Below are 1,709 nucleotides of genomic sequence, written 5' to 3'. Positions count from 1 at the left end.
GCCAGCCAAAGTCCCCAACCCGGGGACGTTACGGTCCCAGGTGCAAGTGCGGCGGGGGGCGGGAGTCCACCTTGCACCTCCCTCTTCCACAGAATTCCCGCCTACGTTCGAACAGCTCGGGCGGCCCCCAGGCTCCATTTTCTCGCGGTGGCGGCTACACCTGGCGCCGCGCCTCTGAGCAGAGCTTAGCAGCTACCGTGGGGGAAGGCGGGCCCTGGGGCAGGAAGGGCGGAGTAGGCAGCCAGCCTCGGGGCTTGGGCGCCGGGAGCAGCCGAGTGCGTGCTCACGAGAACGCGGGGCAGCGGGCTACGCGTGTTTGGGCAAAGCGCCCGAGGCGAGGGCGCGGCGGAGGCGAGAGGGCGATGGCGCGCAGCCCTGGGGGCTCCCGGCGCCCGTGCCTGCTGCTGCTTCTGGTAAGTACTGGGAGCGTAGACTGGGCCTCGCGGCAGGGCAGGGCAGTGGTGGTGCCAAGCTCGCGCCCCGACCTGCCCGCTCCTGCCGTACTAATTACCCGCCACCTGGCGCTCCCTCTTTGTGCCCCGATGTGGGAAAGGACAGACAAGCCGTGGCGAGATCCGACCCTGGGATTTCGGAAAAACTGCTCTGCCAGGGCCGAGAAGGGTGGGTTGGAACTTGCATGAAGTTCCCTTGTTATTTCCGCCACACCCAGGCCCCAGCGCCTTTTTCTAACTCAGATCTGTGAGCGAAATGAGCCCTGGAGCAGGGAACACCTTTACTGGCGATCAGGGACTTTGTTTAGACTCTCCAACGAGAAACAAGGAGCCATGGAGACAGTTGGGAGGAACATCTTAAAATTTCTCCCAAGCTCTTTAAGAGATATTGTCTTCGATCCCCCAGGTTCTCTAATCACCAATGTATGTCAGTGAACTGGGGAAACAACTAAAGTACTTGTATTCTTAGACTGCTAAAAAGAAAAAAAGGGAGGGGGGCTAAAAATAGTTTTTTAAAATTGTATTTTGCAAAGCTGAATTTTTTTAGAGGTGTGTTGTTTAAACACCCATATAAAGATAGCTTTAACAAAATAAAGTTCACAAAGTTAGTTTTCTAAAACAATTTTCTAGTACTAAATATAATGAATATAAGTGATAGTTTTAGAGTTTTTCATTTAAAAGGTTACAGAATATTGAGGTGTAGAGCCACAGTCGAAGGGATGTTAAGAGGTTACTCTTCGACACTAAGGCTTCAACCACGGGAAAGCAATGTTTAGTGTCTAGATCTAGATTTCTTGGCCTTGGTTTCTATTCTCGAATTGGATTTTAAACTTTATTTGCTTTTCTGTTTGTTAAAGGGTTTACACATAATTAAGTGTATCTGGTTTGTTAAATGGGTTTTGATAAAACTGGCAGTTATCCAGCTAATATAGGCGTGGGTTCACCTAAAGATTTCACAAGTGTATGTTCAGAGAGTTTAGATCCAAAATCATACCCACTTTTCAAAATTACCAATTAAAATTTAGTTTACTCTATTAAACATTCTTATCTCTTTATCCCTGAGTTGTAGGGGGCTGGAGGAGGTAGAAAAACATATATGCCATAGGTAGCACAAATGGTTAGGACTCGGCTACTAACTGAAAGGTTGGCTTGCAGTTCGAAGCCACCCAGAGACACCTTGGAAGAAAGGCCTGGTGATCTACTTTCAAAAGATCATAGCCATTAAAAACTTTATCAAGCATATTCTACTGTGAAACA

The 1,709-nt window shown here is 49.0% G+C and overlaps 1 protein-coding gene across 1 annotated transcript in view; it reads left to right on the top strand.

The window, feature by feature from the left end:
* The first annotated feature begins 785 nt into the window (after window positions 1–785).
* The window catches only part of DSG2 (desmoglein 2), a 71,684-nt gene continuing 70,760 nt past the window's right edge, over window positions 786–1,709 (top strand). The window contains exon 1 of the mRNA XM_004386904.1: window positions 786–875. Within this exon, the coding sequence (XP_004386961.1) occupies window positions 786–875 (90 nt within the window). The remainder of the gene's footprint in view (window positions 876–1,709) is intronic.

Source organism: Trichechus manatus, unplaced genomic scaffold, assembly GCF_000243295.1.
Source record: "Trichechus manatus latirostris isolate Lorelei unplaced genomic scaffold, TriManLat1.0 scaffold00175, whole genome shotgun sequence".
Taxonomy (NCBI): Eukaryota; Metazoa; Chordata; class Mammalia; order Sirenia; family Trichechidae; genus Trichechus; species Trichechus manatus.
Note: the sequence above shows the minus strand (reverse complement) of the source record. Positions and strands in the feature narration are given on the sequence as shown.